This window comes from Seriola aureovittata, chromosome 5 (genome assembly GCF_021018895.1).
Source record: "Seriola aureovittata isolate HTS-2021-v1 ecotype China chromosome 5, ASM2101889v1, whole genome shotgun sequence".
NCBI lineage: Eukaryota > Metazoa > Chordata > Actinopteri > Carangiformes > Carangidae > Seriola > Seriola aureovittata.
Window position 1 is genome coordinate 8,693,800 of NC_079368.1, and position 20,366 is coordinate 8,714,165.

Genomic DNA, 20,366 nt, shown 5'->3' on the forward strand with positions numbered 1-20,366 from the left:
CTGACGAATGATATTCATATGGAACAATATGGATTATAATTGTCATGATGAACTGATAATCATGTTGGTTCTCGCTACAATCAAAAGGTCACATCAGGGCAGAGTAGCACCGACCTCTGTCTTCTAAAAATACTGATTATCAAGTTAGAGGGGGTCATCCGGGAGGGCAAATGTGGCCCAGTGGTCATTAGATGATCTCGGTGCAATAGCCACTGTGGCACTCAGCACATACTGATTTACAGTTTTATATAGATCTTTGGAAATGACTTAAAAGTGGGTGTAATTTATATAAACAAATAAAAGGGGATGTAATATAACAGACTTCTTTTACACGTCACATAACACAGGTTGAGCTATATTTTCAGAGCAAATGTAAGTATTATACGTCGCTGATGGTCTCCAGAAAGCCCCTCATTGGAGTCATTAAGGATATATAATAAACAGGGCATACATGACAGGAAGTGTGCCAAATACAGAATTCCTAACAGTTTGGTTTAGCTCTCACTGGCTGTTGACTTTCAGATTTACTGTCCACGCTCAACTCTGAGGCTACACTGCGAGTGATTTATCAGCCTCACAGGTGAGTTCTGTCGAAACATCCAGGGCTTAAATATACAGCTCAGGGCTCACCTTGTCCTGCACTGTATCCCACATCCAGAGGGTAATGTGTGTGAGAGCTGCTGTGAACGGCATTTCTGCCCAAAGTCATGTGTGAGCCAGAGGAGACGGCTTCCTCTCCTCTTCAAGTTCATCCAGATGAGAAAAAAAAAAAAAAAAAAAAGAGTTACTGTGAGTTCAAACTTTAACAAGCTTTCAGATTACACTTATAAAATTTATCTTTTTTATGCAAACATGTTTTGGGCAGAGGAGGAACACACGTAAAAGGAGATCTTTTCTGACACAATTTGTAAATTGCTTGAGTAACCTGAACTTCATTGCATACTCTCTTCCAACTCTTGTGGTTAATATGATTGCTGCCTTTATCTGCCCTAGTGACAGATTTAATTCTCTGCTCCAGTTTGACAAATACGCATCCATGCAACACACTGACGAACAACAGTTTGCTCAGTCAGAGCTTGTGCAGTCTATTTGCCAGAAGGTAACCTAAGACAAGGAATAATTATAAACATATACGTATCAGGTAGCTGTGCATGTCATGATCTTGAAAACACATCAGCACTTATTACTAATCACTCATCACATGAGTAAAATTTGATTGATCTATGATGTCACTGAGTCCTTATTATAGGAGAATACCAAAATTACATGTGTTTGTGAGCATAAACTATCCTCTGCTAGAGCTAGAGGTAAAGGACAGAATGATGATTCTAATCTTCTGTATTACACCATTGCATAGCCTGGAGCTGATACACTGATTATAAAAGCTAAATTCACTTTGTGGACAATTAGGATGTTTGCTTGAACTTTAATTTCTTTGAGGGCCTCATAGTACATGATATTACTTTGGTAAAAGTTCGGAACCAAGGACTGATCCATAAACATCAACTGGACTACTTTTTTTGTTTGCCTTTTTTTTTTTAAAACCAAACTGTAGCAGCATGGCACCAGGGAAAACAGTGTTTGTTGATCAGTCCACCACTTTGGACCACTCAAGAACTATTGAATGGAATTTGAGCACAGACAGTCGGGGCTCCCAGAGGATATACCCCAGTAACTTTAGTGATTTTTCATCAAGATGAATGAAGTTGACGTGTGGTTTGGAGTGAAAAATCTCAACTATGGGATGTTCTGTCATAGAATTTGATACACATATACTTGCCCCTGCCAGGATGAATTGTGAGAACTTTGGCTTCTTTTCAAACCCTGGAAAATCTTCATATAACATTCACATTATCCCATAATCCTCAGCTGTGAGTGCTAACTAGCCAATGTTAGCATGCTAACAAGCTTAATTTAGGATGAACAGGATGGTGAACATGGTGAATATTATACCTGCTAAACACCAGCATGTTAACATTATCATGGTACACATATTAGCATGCTGATGATAGTACTTTGTTGTAAACACTGCTCCACCTTAGCACAGCCTCATAGAGGGCTAGCGTGGCTGTAGACTCTTAGAATTGATATGATATTGCTCTCGCTGCTGCAAAATTGTACAATGTCGCATATTAGTGGCAGTGGGAGATGTTTGCTAAAACATATCAAACTGACTCAATATAAAAGTAGTCATCTCATAGTTTAAAGTGGAAAAACAATGCTTTTTCCTGGTAAGATATTGAAAGACCACAAGAGGCATGTGTGGTATTTTTATTGATTGTGAGGCTAGTTTTTTGGCACATTGTCATACCAGAAAATCTCATGACTGTGACACGAGTCAATTGCCAGATGAAATGGCAAATTTCAAATCCAAGCCGTCTGAGGCAGGAGAGAGAGCGGGACTTTGGATTCCAACATCAAGGGAGAGGCTCCTGGAGGTTAGGAGTGCTGGCTTGTGTTAGACCTTAAGGTCATCATTCCTTCAACTAATGCCCCTGGCATCACCTTCCTCCTTGACTTCAAACACTCTGGCTACATTCCTAGACCATGTACCAATAAGCACTAATAATGCAGAAAAATGAAAACCAAAACAGATGGGCTCCAATAGTGGTGGGGATTACTGAGTCCTATCCAGGGCTCTATCTGTACCCCTGGGCGCTGAGAGGTGAATCCCACACCATCTTTTTCTCAGTACAGCAACAAAGGTAGGAGGTGAAAAAACAGTTGTAGCAATATGTTTGCATGTCCCAGAAACGTTTGTGGAGATTTTCAAATGGTCATTTGTTTTTAGACACGCGAGGAATGAATGTAATGGATTGCACCTGAACCTTCCTTTGAATTTTGACTTTCCTGTATTTTTATTTATTACAAATGTCCAAATGTCTGTGTTGCATCACTTGTGGTATTTCAGTAAAATATGTTTCCCACTGTGGAGTCAGCAAAGTAACAGTAAACCACTGTTACTGGGTCTACGCTGGTCCTGTAGCATGCAAACAATGCCTCATACAGTGGCAGCAGTGTTTTGTGCTGCTGACTGACACAATAAAGCAAAGCACCGCTGTGAGGGCATACTTGCATGCCTGGATGTTTGGCTCTGACCCCTCTCTCTATGGTCAAAACCACAGCATTTGATTGTGCACAAGCCCTCAAGGCTCAAAGAATATGTGTCAGACACTGGTTACAAGTCTCCCTTAACAATTAACCACACGCCATGGAATATGCCCAACGAAAACACCCAAGAGCCCCCCCCCCCCCCCCCCCCCGCTTCCACTGGGGACTCGCCGTGAACTCCTGTGAACTCTGTGAAATCATGAGAAGAAATCTAGACTGTACTGAACCCACAAACGTCAGAGTGTTTTTGATCCAGCAAAGCAACAATTAATTGGGTTTGGTTTGTTCAAAAAAATGTAATATTGGTCTGTTGTAAAAGGGATATTGAGAAATGCCAATTCCAAGTACAGTAAATTCAAAACAATTGCCATTTCAAAATAAAATTTTTGAACGGTTTGAATGAGTCAATGCCTGATCCGAGTTAAGGTGATGAGGTGATGGTGGGATGTGCAGCCTTGTTGCCTACGCTTCAGCTACTGTCTTAAGTCATGCTGTGCTTTTATGGGGCAGCTGGTGAGAATCTTGTTTTAAATTAGTCCCAATAACAAATCAAGCGCCATATGTTTTTCATGGGTCGGGCTGGAGGAGCTACCAGTTAAGAGAGAAAATGAATCACAAACCTCCAATTGTGTCTCAGGTGGAAAATTTCAGGATTTTGGTTATCTAATGAAAATATTGTCACTAGACTCATTTCCTATGTGGTGCCAGAACGGCAGAAGAGTAAATGTGTGAACAGTTTACTGAAGGCTGACTCTTAACTCTCCGTGAGTTTGTGTATGTGTGCATGTGTGTCTTCAGCTCAGGTTTCAGCACGACTGTTTTCACATCGAGGCCACACTTACCTCAACCTCAAAGAGTCTTCTTTGGCCTATTCACGTCTGCGTGCCAGCGAACAAGCAATGACATAGGTTATATTCACTCATTGCCTTTTACTGTTTGGCAAATTGGGGGCTTGAACCGAAGAAATCGGGGACAGGAAGTAGGAAAAAAGCCGGAAGGGCATGAGGATGTATAGAGTGTGGAGGTATAAATGGCCAATAAAATACATCCTGAGCAAACTGAATTTTTTTTGCTCTGTCTACTAGAGCCTGGGTGGAGCAGAGTAGAAGGTAGAAGCCTGGATATTTTGTAAAATAGAGATATATGCACTTAAGTTAAAGGAACAGTTCAAATAAAATATGCTTATTTGGTTTCTTGTTGAGTGCTAGATGACAAGATTGATCAATATGAAGCTACCGCCAAACAAAGGCAGCTAATTCTTAAAAACCAGAAAGCTTATTAATTAATAGTCTGATTTATTTGTCTGATTATTTTTCATTCTTTCTTTTTTTAAATATCTTTAGACAGAGCCAGGCCAGCTGTTCAGCCTTGTTTCTGTTTTTATGCTAAGCTAACATCAACAACCTGCTGCTGGCTCCAGCTACAGACATGAAAAGGTTATCAATCCTCCCATTTAAATCTTGACATGAGAGTGAATAAGCCTATTTCCTAAAGTGTCGATGAATGATGAAAACAAACTGGTATACTTAGCTACTGAACTATTTTAGTCTTAACAGAGATCAGTTATGCGTCAAGAGGTTGTTCAACTAATGTTATTCCTTTTAGATTCAGACACTCTATTGGCAAAAATACATTTTTTGCACACCACAGGTTTCTGGAAGAGTGTTCCTCAAAGCAACATCAGACTGGAAAATGGTGAGTGAATTGTCAAGAATACAAAAGTCATTTGTCTGTTTTGTTTTTATATGCGCTTTAACCTGTGTTGCCTGATCTAAAGTTTTTTCCCCTTTTCCTGAGAGGACCACAGTGGAAATAAGCTTTCAACTTTGTCTATTTATCTCAACGGTTTACTTGCATGTAAGAACAGGGTGACTGCAATCTATAACTCTGTCAATTATAGTGTATAGTTCAGGACATAAATAACTATAATCATATTTCAGTAAAGACATTGTGCAGGAGAATTTATGGTTTTGGAAGGTTTATTCTCACATTTCCACTACAATGTCAACGGCAGAACCCTCTGTCCTCCTGTACACCTGAACACCTCTCTGTAAGATCACCTGGCCTACCCTGAAAAGGGAGAGGTTCAAACAAACTGCACTGTCTTTCTCGTGCAAACACAATGTGTGCGTGGCAACCTCATCCATGTTTACTGTAACTGAGAGCCTTTGTTGCATCTGTTTACTCAGTCTTTCACATCTTTCACACTTTAATCCACATAGAAACCTGACGCAGACGTGTTCATTGTCCTTATAAGTCTTGCTTATAGACACGCACTATTTCCTGTTTTCTATTCAACTTCACAGTTTTTGTTTTTTTTTTAAATCTCGTTCAAACAAACTACAGGCAACAAGGAAAAGAAACAAAAAGTCATAAACTAATTTTTGAGTCCATTTGGTTTGATACATTTTTCAGTAATTTCAATTGTTAAACAAATCTCATCCAATCAGATTCCACACTAAAATGATGTCACTGTGCAGCGCTTCTAGGAATATTCACCTACTGTGACAAGTGAAGATAAATGGCAGTGTAACCTTGCCAACAAGTCCAACACCTGGCTGTCAGATTGAAGACCTGATATAGATAGAGACATACATACACCGCACTGCGCTCATACTCTACACCTTCCCAGATTTGACAATTTTATGTGCTCCTCCAGCTCAGGAATAGCAGGCAGGATTATTAAACCCTGTCATGAGTATGACATTAAAAACATATTGAGTCATAGATACATGGAACATCCCAAATGCTTATTTGCATAGTCACGTTACTACACAGAGGTGGAAGCTTGCCTGGCCACATTGAGGAGCTGTCAGGGAGATGAAGGAGCACCCAGATGGTACTTTCAAAAAACCGCCCGACAAGCCCTGAGGTTATAGGTGGGGCCGCGCTCGCTAGCTCGTGCAGCTGTACTGGTATGTCACCTGAACTTTTTTTTTTCCGACCTCACCCATACTACATGTTCATGTTTTTTGGCTCAGTGTCCTCATTCTCTTGCAGACCAGTCACACACTGGCAAGGTTACAAGATGCTGATATTAGTTCACCTGTTGAAGTCAAAGAACAGCCAAGATAGGTGAATCACCAGGATGTGCTCACTGTTGGGACAAACAGTTAACGACCATGCTAATGGCTCTAATGGGCTGTAGTTAGGAACAGCTAAACATAAACAGGAGCATGCAAACATGCTCACAACAACAATGCTAACATGGTGATGTTTAATAGGTATTTTCACCATTTAGTGGTGTTAGCATGCTAACATTTGCTAATTACAGTAGCACTAAGCACAAAGTAGAGCTGCTGCGCTAGAGGATCAGTCAGGGAAGCAGGTGATATCTGAAATGTCCCCATGTGAATGATCACTGAATGGCATTTATTTAATGTTATCAGGAGAAAGACATTGTTTATTCATCAAACCAGTCAACTTTGGTCAATTAGCAACTTTAACATTTTGAGAATGCACATATGACAATGACAACAAAAGGTTTATGGTCTGTACGAAATAAATAGCAACATTGCTCATTTACAGCTTGGCTGAAGAAAAACAAAAAACAAAAAAAACAAAACAAAAACAAAAGGGTTAATCTTCATATTAAAAAGGCGTACAGATGAGTTGTGATACTCATGAACTCACTAATTGCTCAACAAAAAAATGCTCTCCTTTTTAAATAAAGCTTTTTCAGTTTTAATATGTACCTTCAAGAGCCTGTTATAGTTAAATAAATAGAATGTTTCCATTTTTAACATGCACATCCAATTTGCCTGGGGAAAGTATTTACACTTCACTGATCCTACTTGTCCACCAAAATGCTCCTCTTTTTTTTCTCCTCTAAACAATTCTTTCTCACCACAAACTCTCATACATACACAAATGTACAGTCACTCTTGCAGACATGCTGCACCTATTTACTATTAACACAATATCTAAACCTATTGAAAGTGATCAAAATGCTAACGGTGAACATGGAAATCCATGTAGTGTAAAGAAGAAACAGTCCAAACACCACATCTTAACCAGGGGGGGCTTACAAAAAGTTTTAGTTTACAATTGATCATGCACTGTATAAATTCACTGTTATTTGGTTTGCGAGTGTGTAATAATCAGTGGCTTCAATATCTACTTGTTTTTCTTTAAGTGAACAAAGAAAAGGAGGAATATCTCCTGTGACAGATAAACAATCAGACCAAATAATCTCTAACAATATTTAAGTCTTTTTCCCCAGGAATCTTCACTGTCCTACAACAAGTGGTTTTAACTATCTTTGAGTAAGCTTCCGCACATAACCAGGAGCCACAGCAAGGTGAGGTGTTTCTTGTGTCGTGTCCGTGTTAGTGTCGAAACTCCTGGCCATCGCGCTTCAGGTTGAGATGGGCAGTTTATTCTGTGCTGATGATCCTCGCTCCTCTCTTTCATGATGCAAAGTAAGAGTTCTGCATGGAGTAGAGGCGGTCGATGGGGTTCCCCACGCGGGCCTGCATGGAGTTGACTTCCGACGACGCCATGAAGCAGTCACTGAGGCTGGTTAAAGACGTGTCACTGTCTATGTCATGGAATGCAGAATCATTACCTATGGAGAGAGACGATTGCAGAGATAGGAATCAGGATCCGGTGGCAGAGGTGTCATTTAAAAAAAAAAAAAAACAAAACACAACAACACCCGACTCCGACTCTGAAATCCATGCAATCTTGTATTTGAGATTTATAGCAGCACTGGGAAATTATAATTACTAATAGTCACTTTGAGAAATTGCTGTTGTGTGTCATCACAATTGTGAGAACTGTTTTGTTAGATATCATCAAAGCTCACTTTTTGCTGCCCTCGCTGGGACAATTGTGGTCTGTGAGGGAGCATGTAAACAAGGGGCATCCTCCGAAAAGATCTGGTTAATAGCAACTGTTTACGCCTTTCATAAAACCTCAACATGTTATTTCTCTAGAGGGAATAGTTAACTTTATTACACTCTGGATCTTAATGATAGTGTTGCACAAAATGGGGACAGTGTTTTGAGACATATCTTTTAATGCCTTGCCAATATTGTTCTTTTCCCCAAACCAAAGGAGAGTGATGAGACTGGGGATTTGGGTTCTTACTGGCGAGAAGAACTAAATGGAGGCAAATTATAAGGAAGTTATGAACTTCGGGAAATGGTCCCTTTGGGGCTTGTTGAGGACATCACTCTGAAATGTGTTATTCCAGTTACATCCTGTGGACTAACACTTGATTGACTGATTTTTTCTCCCCCTGCGTGTTCGCATTTTAATTCTTCCCTGTATCACACAGAAATCTGAGACTTGTTATTTTCCCATTCTGATTCATTAGTTCACACAACCCTCAATCATTGTTGGGATTGCACTTTATCTCAAGCTGTCCACATCGACCACATGTTTTTACCAACATTGGAAAACATCATTAGTAACGGGGCAGATCTCAGAACTGGAGGCGGAGAGTTAAAACCATATTAAAACGATTTGAAAATGAACTTCAAAACCTAATAGCTTATGAGAATGCTTGTGTTATCTCATGTGGGAGGAGAAGCTGCTCGTACGTCTCTGTGAGCGGCTTAAATCAGGAGGGCTGTGGCCCGAACACATGTCCCACACTGGGGAGCTACGAGGTTGATCAAGGGACAGGCATGTGTGTGTTTTGAGAGCAGGAGTGGGTGTTTTTTTGCGGGGAATGGCTGGAGGGGGTGGGAGCTGGTGGATTGCTCACCATATGGGTTCATGTGGTCCCCGGGCATCTGTGGGGGGGTGAGCCCCTGTTGGAACGGGTCTGTGCTGTAACCGTTCTGATCCATGGCGACCAGCTGCTGCTGCGGCGGAGCCAGCGGTGTGAAGGAGTTCATCATCCCCTCCATCCGATTGGACATCACCTCTGCAAAACAAAGAGAGAGAACCAACAGGGGAAACCATTAGAAAAAAAAACCTCGGGATGAATCTGCAGAATGTAACTGCAGCCACGCACAGTGGATACACACAGACAGGTGGGGCTGAACAGGGGAAAAACCAATGATGTGTAGATTCCCTTTAACACCTGGGGATTTCACAAGCTCACCTGAATCTGAGTTACAGTTTCGCAGAACCAAAAAATGTGATAGTGAGAGTGATAAAAAAAAAGAAATGAAGGTAGCTTGGTGCTTTTGAAATAGCTACAATAACCTGGATTGCTTGCCTTCTACGATTTCCATGGTAACCTACAGTAGTCTTTCCTGTGGCTTCTCCCACAATCCCCTTCACAAACACTGCTGTTGGCTAACCGACTGGGTGAGATGGACACAAAGCTCCTGTGGCTTCATCACCGGAGCCACAAAATCAATGATGTCTGCCATTCATTTCGTTTGGCTGCCAAAATGAATTCCCACCTTCCTTTCGATGTGAAATGTTTTTGTTTATACAATGACATATTTGTAATCTCTATACACAAGAAGCTCATATTCTCAGATTCAGTGTCTACCGTGGTATTTCGATCATGTTTAGCAGTCACCAGGAAGAAGTCCTCATGTACAGCTTCTAACCAGCTTGGTGTCAACATTTAAAACAATGCATTGCTATGAAACAAAGAACATTTAAAGGGCCACACCAGACAAAAATTCTCTGCTTTAACTATTTATTTGTGTTTGTTTTTTTTTTTTGTTCCATAAAACTATTCAATTAACTTGGAAGAATTCTTAAAATGACATCTACTCATTCTCCCTCATTGAAAAATGCAGAATCTATGAATATGTCTCTATATCACATTTCTTTAAGGTGCACATTTGATACTGATTGGCTGCCTTGTGTTTGTGATATAACAAAATCATGCCCGTACATACACGCCTTAAACTGGGATTTTAGACGAGCACAGAGACACTTTCGCCCTTAAGCAGATGAATGTGAAAACAGCCTTCTGGTGTCAAACTCTGCACATACATCATTCTGCACGGTGAAACTTAAGGCATCCAGGTAAGGGAACAAATTTCTGAGTGGAAAGGGGGCTGTAAAAATTCAGAAAAATGTAAATGAGAAATATGCGAAATGCAGTAAATATGCAGCTAAACACCTCCCAGAGAAAGAGCTTTGAGACAATGAGCCTCCATTGTGTCTGCAGGGTATGTACAACATCGTTACCTTGGCCAAGTCTCTGAGAATTCTGTTGTTCTTGTTGTTGCTGCTGTCTTCTTGCCAACTTCTTCATCTGAAACGAAGGAGTCAAAGTTGTGAAGAACTCCCAAAACTAACATGCACTCTTTAATTTAAAAAGGATGCTCCTCGCTGTTCACCCTCGAATGAACTGTGTAAAATCTGTATCTGAGTGCACTTCATTGTAAAGTATCAAAGGTTTTCATGAGATAATAATCAGAAAAGGGGAGGGTGTAGACATTTAATGCAAGAGTGAGCTACAGTTGCAACTCCTTGCTCTTTTTTTTTTTTTTTTTTTTTTTTTTTGCATTTGTGAAAGGAATGCAGTGATAAATTTAACACACATAGTTGTAGTGATTTATTAGCTGGACTCTTAAGATGGAATAAGGCTGTTGTATGCGGAAAAAAAATCTAACGTCTCCTGCGTTTGCTGCTCTCACCTTAGCTCTCTGGTTCTGAAACCACACCTGGACCACCCGAACACTGAGTCCTGTCTCCGCAGCCAGCGTCTCCCTCACCTGAACACATCCAGACAAAAGATTTCCAGCGTCACACACACAAAAAAAACAAAACACTTCACAACATTAAAAACTACTTTTTTCTTTCCTCCTGAACACATCTGATACATTTCCCAACAGGCACATTGCCTCTTTGATTTCACTGAACGTTGAATGAATGCAGTGGTCTTTTTGGACGTCTTGGTTATTGCCTCTTCAAAGCTTTGGACCGGGTGCAGCGCCTGTTTTTAGGGCCAGGGCTATAGAGGCAGTGCTCCTATCTCAGTATGACATTTGGTGCAGGCGGACTGCGTTACAACAGCCTGCCTCGGTTAACACAGAACAGAATGCTGCTTGCCACTTCAAAGCTCGGCTCTGAGGTGGGGGAGATTTTTTTAATTTGAGAATTTTATTTGTGAAACTACTGTAGGGCTCGTGGTCGGCATCCAAATCTCCATGTGTTCATTGCTCCAAATGCAGACCAGAGAATATTGAAAAAAAAAAAAGAAGTTGCTAAATTTTCCTCACTTTGTCATAGAAGATTATTTAAGCTTTGAGTTACCTTTCTGCAGGGTTTCGAGGACACCTCAAAGGAGGCCTTGAAGGCGCGTCTCTGTTGAGTGGTCAGGATGGTTCGTGGTCTCTTGGGCCTCCTGGGATCCTTCCCGTCATCCCCCTTCCCCTGGCCTCCTATGCCTTTCTCTGGCTTGATGTCCAACTCCTCATCGTCACTTTTTTCTGCAGAGAGAAAGTCATTTCTCTGTATGATCAGCACGAGCTTGAACTGACTACACCCTTTTAGTCAGTGACAGTCTGCTGATAAATATATTTTCGCTCTTCCCCATTCCAGGAGATTCACACACCACAAGTGCATAATCAAAGGAGACACATGTGTTTTTGATACTTTGTTATCAATTTATTACAAAAAGGAAAGGGCCACATGTACGATTAGACTTACAGAAGTCTTATGGCTCTTGCTTGGAGAGCACAATGAAATATGCACATTTGTCACTGAACTGGACACTGCGTCACTTGTAATTTATTGCCCTCAGCTTTGTCTGATTTACACTAAATCAATCTCTGATAAGAATACTCCATCAAGTACAACACGGAAAAGCCAACACGAGCACATATGAGAAATGCATCTCCCATGACACAGCAAGAAAATGAAATTTTTGCTCGGTTTTAGACCTTAAAATAATGACAAAATATATATGGGTTGCTAGATTTTTACTAGCAGCAGCAGCAGCAGCCGCAGCAGCAGCAGCAGGATATTACAGTTTTGGGTAGTAATATTGGTGCGATGTTTATGCTTCTAGCCTACAACGTGGCATTAAAACAAAATAATAACTTGGTTTTTATTAGATTTCTGAGATATGTTTGTAGGTTTATTTTTTAGATTAAAACCAGCTAGCTGTTTCCAGTTATCAAAAACAATAACTACACACTCAATACTCTCCCAGAGCTATTCATTTCACTCAGAAGATTTCTCAAAATTTTTGTAATGATCATAAATATTTCTTTACTGAAAAAATGCATGAAAACATTGTGAAACTTGTTGGTTTTCAGACAACAGCCGAATGCGAACACTATTAATGGCAAATTAATAAGTTATACTTTCATCACTTTAATTTTTTTAACATAGTTTCAATTGTTGTCACTGAAGACTTGGGCTGATGACTTGTTGTGAAATATGTCACTTCTAAATTTATGCATTTCAATATCACTTTGCAGTGAAGCCACAAAGTTATGCTAACATAACGTGAACAACAAATGAATGAATAAGAAAAACATCAATTATCACTTCATGTGTCTCCAAATCAGAAGCAGCAGTGCTGTTAACGAACCCTAATGATTTTGGGGTCTGGTGGCTACAAGCAGAGGCACACACATGATGGCTCAGTGCTTCATGTCATCTGGTTCCGATGTGTATCTACATTTCTCTGCCGAAAACCTACATTTCATCTGCCACATGCCGAGGTTAACCTCTGTTCATGTCAACATTTTCTCCATCTTGAAATTCGGAGAGGCGCACAAAAAAAAAAAAAAAAGACATGCCTGCGCGATACACTGGGACACAACTGAATGAGGATGACGCAGAGCAAATATTCCCACAAGTTGACAAAAGTTGACACAGGCACAGATGTATTTGACAAATTCCCCGCTTTTGTGCGTGTCTAAATGTGAGCCAGATGGTAGTGAACAGTGAGGCTTGGCGAGATGCCTCATTGTGTGTGGAGGCTATAGGCGAGGAACACTAGAGCTGATAAGAGTGGAGGCGCAGGCTTTTCTGTAGAAAGGCCCCAAATCCCTCTGTCACTCACCATGATACAGTGATTTAATTCTTTCCAGAACCAGATCCTGCCCACGCATAGAGAGCCATTAATACGGGGTGGCTTGGCTTCGTCCTGTTTCCACTTCCTACTGTATCATAAACCTCCGCTCCCTGCTTGAATTAGAATGCTACAAAATCAGCCATTGAAAAGCTGCAGATGGAGCTGAGTTAGAACATTTTACTGCCTGGGCTGCATGCAACATCTCTGAAAAACCCCTAGCAACTGGTTTAAGCACAAATCAATACCAGTTGTGTTTTTTTTTTTTGTTTTTTTATGTTGATAATACACTGTAGTGCTGCAACCAGTAAGATTCAGATCCATCATGGAGGATGTCTATATTGGCTCCCACTGTGATGGAGCAGAGCATACAGAATACAACACCCCGGTGCCATACGATGATAGCACCGCCGTGTTGTTCTCGCTCTTGTGTGAGAGGGTGCAGAGGGCTCACCTGAGTCTGAGTCATCCGGGCTGACCGAGCTGAGTAAGTCCTTCTCCCTCTCGTAGTCGATCTTGCACAGCAGCTGACCCTCCTTCAGGACAAACTCGTCGCCCTTCCTCAGCTGGCGGTCGCACACGCAGCAGCAGAAGCAGTTTAGGTGGTAGACGCACTCCAGGGCGCGCATCACAAACTCTGTGGGGGCGATTTTCTCCATGCAGCCGCTGCACTTGGTCGCAAACAACCTGAACGGGAAAAACAGTAACAGTTGTAGGTGTGCTGGTGACAGAGAGAGTTGTTGTTGTTTAAAGCAACACTGTAACTCCTGAAAGAGGAAATAGTTCATCAATTATTATATATATGAAAAGTTCAGTTCATGAGAAACTGAATGCTCCATTGCTCAGCTCAACGCACTCAGGCGTTTTGGTGGCTGATGGTGGCAAACTTTAAACGCTGTGAAGCTACTTGTGCTCTTACTATGATATGTTATAGCATTCTTCATTACCCTACAATTCACTCTGGCAAAAGTAACAATTATATTTTTTTTTAAAGTGAGACTACACAACCTTTAAGAGGCAGAACAACACATTCTCTCCGAGTGAAACTTTTAGTGCTTTTCTTTTGGCGAGGTGTGTGGCTTTATTCTGCCACGTAGCCTCACTTCAGCTGACCATCAGGGGTTTTCTTGACTAAGAGTCAAGTTGGCTGGCTGATCCTGTGGGCAGCCAAGAGGTGACTCCTTTGGCAGCAGCTCATCTGTTAAAATTTCTAGGGTGGGCCCCCGTCCCCTGTCATTCCAAGTGAGCTCAGTCATGGGCACCGAAACCCTCTCACAAATCTGAAAAAGAGGCTGGCTCAACGTTCTAGTGCAGTGACCACCAAACTCTGCTGATCCCAATCAAGCCTTTGCTGGCAATTTACACATTTCTTTCATATCCACGATGCTCTATATGCATCAGATACCATATTGCACACGTGATTCATTGCTGACTACTGGGCTGCCCTCTCGTCTGTTCATATCTCATCTGACTGTCTAATATCATGCCTCTATGGTGTAAGACTGCCTCTATCATCATTTCCTAGACAACACCTCCATCTTCTTTTATATCCTTTCAGGAAGATGTTTGCATTGTTTTATTGGTGACTGAGAGGCATTTAATTCGTCCTCTGTTGTTCAGAAGAAGCCACATTAAATGGAGGAGGAAGGCAGCGAGTGTGGTTGATCTTGTCCAGCCGTAAAGCTGGATTTATTAGCGGCCTCTTTGTTTGCCCTGGTCTGGAAGACAGCTGGCAGCCGCCTATCTATTTGTGGTGAACATCTATTTCATTGTGCGAGGCAGGGAGGCAGCGAGAGGAGCAGTTGACATCATCTGCTGGTCCGGGATGGGGATGAGCGATAGTGATGGATATAATGTGTAAATATGAGAGGAGGGAAACCAAAGGATGGTTTTGTTATGGTAATGTTGTTATAGGTGCTGATTGAGTAGTGATACTGCGTATGTGTGTGTGTGTGTGTGTGTGCGTGTGGATGAGTCAGTTTCACACATGTAAGTGCATGTGTGTGAGCAGCTGTATGCTTGCAGGAAACAAGATAGTGTGGTTTTTGTTGTCTGTGCAGCTTTCTAAAATAATTACTGTGATATTGCTCATCAGAGCAGCATCAACAAGGCTACATTTTATGTTATCTTAATTACATCACTAACAATTAATAGGTTATTTTACTAATTCCATTCATTATAATCAAAATCACGACCTGTATCTGGATCAGAACGCGGCAGCTAAAGCATCTTATTTCCTGTTTAACCATCATGAAGCTGCGAAACAACAGAGCTATCAGAACTAGCACTCTGAGGGTTCATAAAATCCTTTAATCTTTCATTTATTACAATAAGTTAAGAAGATTATTATTCAACTATGGAAAAACCTCCAGGATAATCCCTTCTAAAAGAAATTTTGGCATGTATCTCAAACAAGCAGGGCTCTCGTTTAAGTGACCTGCCAGCCTGGCTCTATCTTCTAAACAAACCTCCAAGTTTGGTCACTGAAAAATAAAAGACAAGAGCAACACTTTAAATAATAAAAAATAAAAAAATTCTGGAAAAAAATTAAAAGAAGGAAATTTCACATTGACTCAAATCTGCAAAGATAAACTGAATATTCAGGGACTTGTTTCTAGTTTTTAGGAGGATTAGCATGTTACATGCTGGGATCAGGGAAAGGAGGTGATGAATCTGTCAAGACAAGTTCCCAGCTCTAACTCTAATGTTTAGCTAATGATTGCCGGCTTAAGCTAAGAAAGAGAGCACAAAAAAAGTTGAGGAAATTACTTGTTAGCACGGTTTTGATACGTCCAGGACTCTGCATTCACCTACGACCGCTCTCTCAAATCTTCTCATCTAGATGAAAACATTCTCATTCAGCCCTCTTTCCTTTCTTCTTTCTCCTCGCCGAGTCTAATCTTGTAAGCCATTATTTTTCTATTTCCCCTCTCTGTCACTTTGCATTATTTTTGCTGCTGTAATTCCTATTCGTCCCTTCTGGAATCTTCCTGTCCTGCTTTGTCCTCAGGTCTAATCCGGACTTTCTGCCTGTTTTCAGTCCCCGGTCCCCATTCTCAGCGGGGTTCAGATGGAATAGCCATGCATGACGCCCCTTCTATGGCAACCACACCTCCACAGGAAGGCAACGGCGACTTTTCGGATGGGCAGAGAAGGCCTTTGAGAAGCTGGCAGCAGAAGTAAATCCCTCTCTAAGGAACAAGGAGAATTAGCAGGGAGCAGTGGACTAGGGATTTAACCCTACCCCTCTCCTTTGAAAGGCACAGTCAGTCCCACTCCTGCGGCTAGCCACAATCAAACAGAGGAGGAGTGGGGAGGTGGCAGTGGGGAGAGGAGAACACAAACTCCCTGAATGACACAAGCAGTGGATTGTGGAGGAGCCTAATCCCACTTTAATACCTTTCCAAGTTCAGCTGCTAAAGAATGCTCTTTAAAACAACACCACTGTGTGAGCAGTGAAGGTTGACCAGGGGGAGGCACGCCATTCAACCTCCCCAACATTACCTGATTAGTGGTTTGAGGACCAGGCCAGTGAGCCAGCATGCCAACGGGAGACAGAGGAGAGGATGTAAATGATGATTTTATATATAGAAAAACAGGACGACATGGGCTGCTGATAACATTAGCTGGAAAGGAGATTTCACAGCTTTTTGTCAAGCTCTACCGGGATATCAAAGATATCAAAGAAGCTGTCGGTGCGACTGGAATCAGACTTAAAGTGATTTAGGTGATCATTTACCACTTTCTGCCTCTACTTGATCCCAGTGACCCATCACACTAAGACCTCTATCCACCTAAAATCCACTTTCTGGGCGTTCAGCTGCTCCGGTAACACGACTCCCGGTGTCGCAGAGGCAGGCCGATCAGCACCTTTAAGCTATAGTCTGTTTATAAAAGACACCACAAAGAGGACCACCAGCACGACAAGCCGCGTCCCAGCTCTCGCTCTCCCTCCTCCCACACCTGAGCGCACAGATCAAGTGATGAGACCCCTCCTGTGTGGATCAATGGCTGCATCTCAAGCAGAAAGAACTGTCAATATTTACCCAGGCCTCCCCAGAACTGGACTCATAAATGAAAAGAGTCCATCTCAGCACATATACCTCTCTCCCACAGGAATCATTACGTCCCTCGTTTTAATCCTGTGTCCACATACCTCTAATCCCTTGTCTGTCCTTTCTTACGTTATCTATGGTTGTCTCTCCCTCCCCGAGACAGATTATCGCACTGTTGAGGCTTGTAACACTACAAGCTGTGTTTTTAGCAAATGCAAGACAAAAAATAAAAAGAGCACCACGAAGAAGACAAAAGCCAACAGGGACCGACAGTTATTTGTCTGATGAACACTTCAGCCGAGCCAAGTGCAGCTGAGAGACTTTGCCCTCTCTGCTGCTCTTCTTCTCTCCCACCCCCCTTTTTCCAGGCACTTTGGAGAACTGCACTCTCCCTTTGAACAGATTATGGGCAACTTAAAGTGTGACAACATCTTAAGCTCTCACCACATGTTGCCAATGATTTCCCTTCTACAGACATTACATTTAATGCTTCTGCCGCAGTGATAAGCATCAAGAGGACTGGGTGGGATAAAAGAAGCCAGAAGAATAAGAGAGAGAGACGGGGGGAGGGGTGGGGTGGGATGGGGTGTTTTTTTTTTTGGGGGGGGGCACGGAGCTGCTTATGGCTCTTGATAATCATGCTACATTTAGCAACACGTGCAACAGTCTCACCTACTCCCCTTTCGCTATTGAACAACGCTTGGAGAAATACCATAACAATTTAGGGAAGAATAGCCGGGGCTATTATGTCACGGCATCCCTTCAAAGACAGAGGGGATGAGGATTATCCAGGCAGCAGCTGTAAGCTATTACTTTGAAGATAGGCTCTCGTGTTTGGGCAGGAAACCTGTGGCCATGCCAATCATTGCGGAGGTGAGAGATGAGGCCTGGGAGGCAGGTCAGACAAGGGCCTCCGGACAGGATGGAGGGCATGTGGAGCAATCGGTCAGCTGTGCACGCTCGATGTTTCCAGTTTTTGTTTTTTTTTACTGTCTACATCTCGGATACATCTGGGATCAAACTGGAATTTGGAAGGTTTCTTTGCTTGTAGATCAGATGTGAGAGTTAAACAAATTGTTTGACATTCGGGGGAAATACACTGTCTCGCTGAGTTAGATGAGAAAATCAATTTAATGTCTGTCAGCTAAGCTAACCAGCTGCTGGCTACTGCTACTGCCAGCAGCTGGTTAGCTTAGCTTAGCATTACGATTGAATAAAGGAGGAAACAGGTATGTAAAAACCTTCAAGGAATAACATATCTCTCATATTTTTCCGGTAAATATAAGTTTAGCTGGGCAGCCTAGCTTAGCATAAAGACTGAAAACGGGGGGCAAACAGGTATGTAAAAACTGTAAAAACTTTCAAGACATAGTTCAACATTTCTCTCATGTTTGTCTGGTAAATCTAAGTTCAGCTCGTTAGCTTAGCTTAGCATAAAGACCAGAAATGCAGAGCTGGCTCTCTCTTAGCAGCACCTCTAAAACTACCTATGTAACCACAAATAGACTGGCACATAAGCCCGTGTAAAACCGCAACTTGTCGTTTTTACAGTTTGGTTCTTGTACAGAACAAGCCGTAACGTACGTTTTTAAATTGTCAAAAAGTACCGTTTTAAAGTTTTCACACTCCTCAAAGAACTTTTTTCAACCAAATGCTTTTATTTAATGAACAGCTCATTTGTTGTCCAAATTTTTGGGTGGAATCTTGTTCTGTTTGTTGTCTGGAATGACAACAAACGGATCTGTCTCACACCAGAGGCACCAGAGGTCTCCCAATTGTTGAGCGGCTCTCATGAGACACGCCTCAGTGTGTGAAAATTGGTTCTTAGCAACAGTATCAAGAGCTTCGGTCAAAGAGGAAAACATTTGATGCCCAGATGTTTTGGATGAACGACGGCAAAAACCTTTTCAACTTTGTCTCAACATCAGGAAAATTACTTTGTTATGTACGGCCCTGTTGTCCTCTTCATGCAGCAGACACTACATGTTGACCACACTGGCCTAAAAATAGCAACCTGGAATTGGCTAATATGAGCGTTTGATTGCTTGCAGAGGGGCTGATGATAAAAGTGCACCCCAAAAGAAAGTTGTGCTTTAACACGTGGGATTTGCATATTTATATAAATCCAGCTAAGGCACATAACCGTTCATCCTTCCTCTGTGAGAAGGTTAAAACAAACTTTCAGTCTGCATGAGTAGTAATGTGCAAAAAAAAAAAAAAAGTGGTAGTGATAATACTGTCTTCATAAATGATCTCAGTAGCTGACCTTGTTTCATAGTATCAGCATTTCTCTTTGGAGCATAGATTCATGGAGAGTAATGAAGCCAAATAAAAAGTGCCATCCTTCTGCTCCCAAGGGCCAGCTCCAGTCAGCTCTAAAAGCTGCTTAATCACCATCTCGTGCTTACTACATTAGCATAATAATGGCCTTTAAATTGAGGCTCTTTGTTTTTTAATTAAACTCCCAGCAGGTAAAAGTAAAACACATTAACGGGAGATGTGTACACCACTAATGGCCCAAAGGTGCCTTCTTCATCACACAGCTCTGGCCACAGGGTTCTGCTTGTTCCCCGCACTGAAGCGCAGCACCGGCTGCCTGCGAGCTCACAGGGGAGGAACGAGACGGGCTGATTGCACTTGGCATAGTGAAGATAATAGCCGAGACGTGTTCGACGTGGTTAGTGTATGCATGTGCACCTGCCCTGCATCTCAGAGGGAGCACACTTAGTAAGAGCTGCTGAACAGAGCTATAGTGAATCTATAAAAAGATGCTGGTTACAGTTAGTCTGCGGCGAAATGTCTCCAGGATCATCTATCCCACACGTCGGCTATTGTGAAAATAAATATGGCCACTTCATTTCTACGGCAGCATGAGCTCCTATGTGCTGGAATGTGCAGCTCCTCTGACCAGTCCCCCGGCCAGACAGAGATCCCAGTCATATTTGTACATAACGCTATACTGCACAGCTGCACAAAGAAATCCTAACCCTTCAGTCGTTATTCAAATGATCTCATTCCAGGGGCTGTGTGTTTCACAGATTACCCAACACCGGAAATACAGTTGAGAAGGAATGTGGTGTTAATGTGTATTCTGAGTCTAAAAACATGCAAATAGCGCACACATATATATACCTTAAAGCAAATGTTTCTCATGGCCAGTACTCTATTGATATGAGAAAAACACATAACGCTTAATACAATCAATACTGCATGTTCATACAAAGCTCTAAAAGCAACAGCGGTATGCTAAG

General features: G+C 41.9%; 1 protein-coding gene across 4 annotated transcripts in view; it reads right to left on the reverse strand.

Moving 5' to 3' along the window:
* Window positions 1-6,267: 6,267 nt before the first annotated feature.
* Window positions 6,268-20,366, reverse strand: part of lmx1bb (LIM homeobox transcription factor 1, beta b) — a 56,309-nt gene continuing 42,210 nt past the window's right edge. For 3 of the 4 annotated variants that reach the window (XM_056377490.1, XM_056377489.1, XM_056377491.1), the window contains exons 4-9: window positions 13,515-13,747; window positions 11,290-11,465; window positions 10,671-10,748; window positions 10,219-10,285; window positions 8,825-8,986; window positions 6,269-7,678 (exon numbers count right to left, since the gene is read on the reverse strand). In XM_056377490.1, the coding sequence (XP_056233465.1) occupies window positions 7,521-7,678; window positions 8,825-8,986; window positions 10,219-10,285; window positions 10,671-10,748; window positions 11,290-11,465; window positions 13,515-13,747 (874 nt within the window). In that variant the 3' untranslated portion in view covers window positions 6,269-7,520. Of the gene's footprint in view, window positions 7,679-8,824; window positions 8,987-10,218; window positions 10,286-10,670; window positions 10,749-11,289; window positions 11,466-13,514; window positions 13,748-20,366 lie in introns of all 4 variants that reach the window. The other variant, XM_056377488.1, reaches the window with a different exon arrangement.